General features: G+C 41.8%; 1 protein-coding gene across 1 annotated transcript; it reads right to left on the reverse strand.

The window, feature by feature from the left end:
• Window positions 1-690: 690 nt before the first annotated feature.
• EMH_0099440 (uncharacterized protein) lies at window positions 691-1,107 on the reverse strand (the record flags this gene model as incomplete). The annotated part of the gene is made up of 1 exon (XM_038022097.1): window positions 691-1,107. The coding sequence occupies one exon, from the start codon at window positions 1,105-1,107 to the stop codon at window positions 691-693; it is 417 nt and encodes a 138-aa protein (XP_037877951.1).
• Window positions 1,108-1,189: the final 82 nt, after the last annotated feature.

Genomic DNA, 1,189 nt, shown 5'->3' on the forward strand with positions numbered 1-1,189 from the left:
TTTATACATATATATATATATATATATATATATATATATTTATATATTATATAAATAAAAAATAAAAATAAAAAAAATTTATGTTTACAGGGTATCGAACCCGGAGGTGATAGCGGCGGCTCAGCGCAAGCTGTGTCCCCCGTTGATAATAAAAAATAATAAAAATAATAAAAAAAATAAAAATAATAAAAATAATAAAAATAAGTGGATAAGTATAACAAAAACTTTATTATATTTATTTTTAATTTATTTTTATTTATTTTTATTTATTTTTATTAATTTTTATTAATTTTAATTAATTTTTTTTTTTTTTATGTTTGCAGGGTATCGAACCCGGAGGTGATAGCAGCAGCTCAGCGCAAGCTGTGTCCCCCGCTTATAACTTTACTTTCATCTGAAGCAGAGCTGCAGTTTGTTGTTCTCCGCAACATTCAACTCATCGTACGCAAACGGCCTTCTATTCTAGCCAATGAAGTTAAGGTATTTATACTTTGCTGCTGCTGCTGCTGCTGCTGCTGCTGTAGTGGTGGTGGTGGTGCTGCTGTTGTGTTGGTGCTGCTGTGCTGCTGCTGCTGCTGCTGCTGCTGCGGTGGTGCTGCTGTGCTGGTTCTGCTCCTGCAGCTGTGTTGGTGCTGCTGCTGTGTCATTTCTGCTGCTGGCGCTGCTGTTGCTGCTGCTGTGTTGGTGCTGCTACTGTTGCTGCAGCAGCAGCAGCTGCTGCTGTGTTGGTGCTACTGCTGCTGCTGTGTTGGTGCTGCTGCTGCTGTGTTGGTGCTGCTGCTGTTGTGCTGGTGCTGCTGCTGCTGTCTTGGTGCTGCTGTTGCTGTCTCCATGTTGCTGCTGCTGTTTTGGTGCTGCTGGCAGTGCTGTTTCTGTTGCTGCAGCAGCTGCTGCTGCTGCTGTGTTGGTGCTGCTGCTGCTGCTGCATGTGCTTGTGTTGCTTCGGCGCTGCATGTTTTGCTGCTGCTGCTTCTGTTGCTGCTGCTGCTTCTGTTGCTGTTGCCGCTTCTGTTGCTGCTGCTGCTTCTGTTGCTGCTGCTGCTTCTGTTGCTGCTGCTGCTCTGATGATAGCTGCTGTTGCTTCTCTCCTGCTGCTGCTGCTGTCATGGGGTGTATTTGTACATATACATATACATATACATATACATATACATATATATATATATATATATATATATATATATATATA

The sequence above is a fragment of the Eimeria mitis genome, genomic scaffold, assembly GCF_000499745.2.
Source record: "Eimeria mitis Houghton genomic scaffold, Emh_scaff10570, whole genome shotgun sequence".
Taxonomy (NCBI): Eukaryota; Apicomplexa; class Conoidasida; order Eucoccidiorida; family Eimeriidae; genus Eimeria; species Eimeria mitis.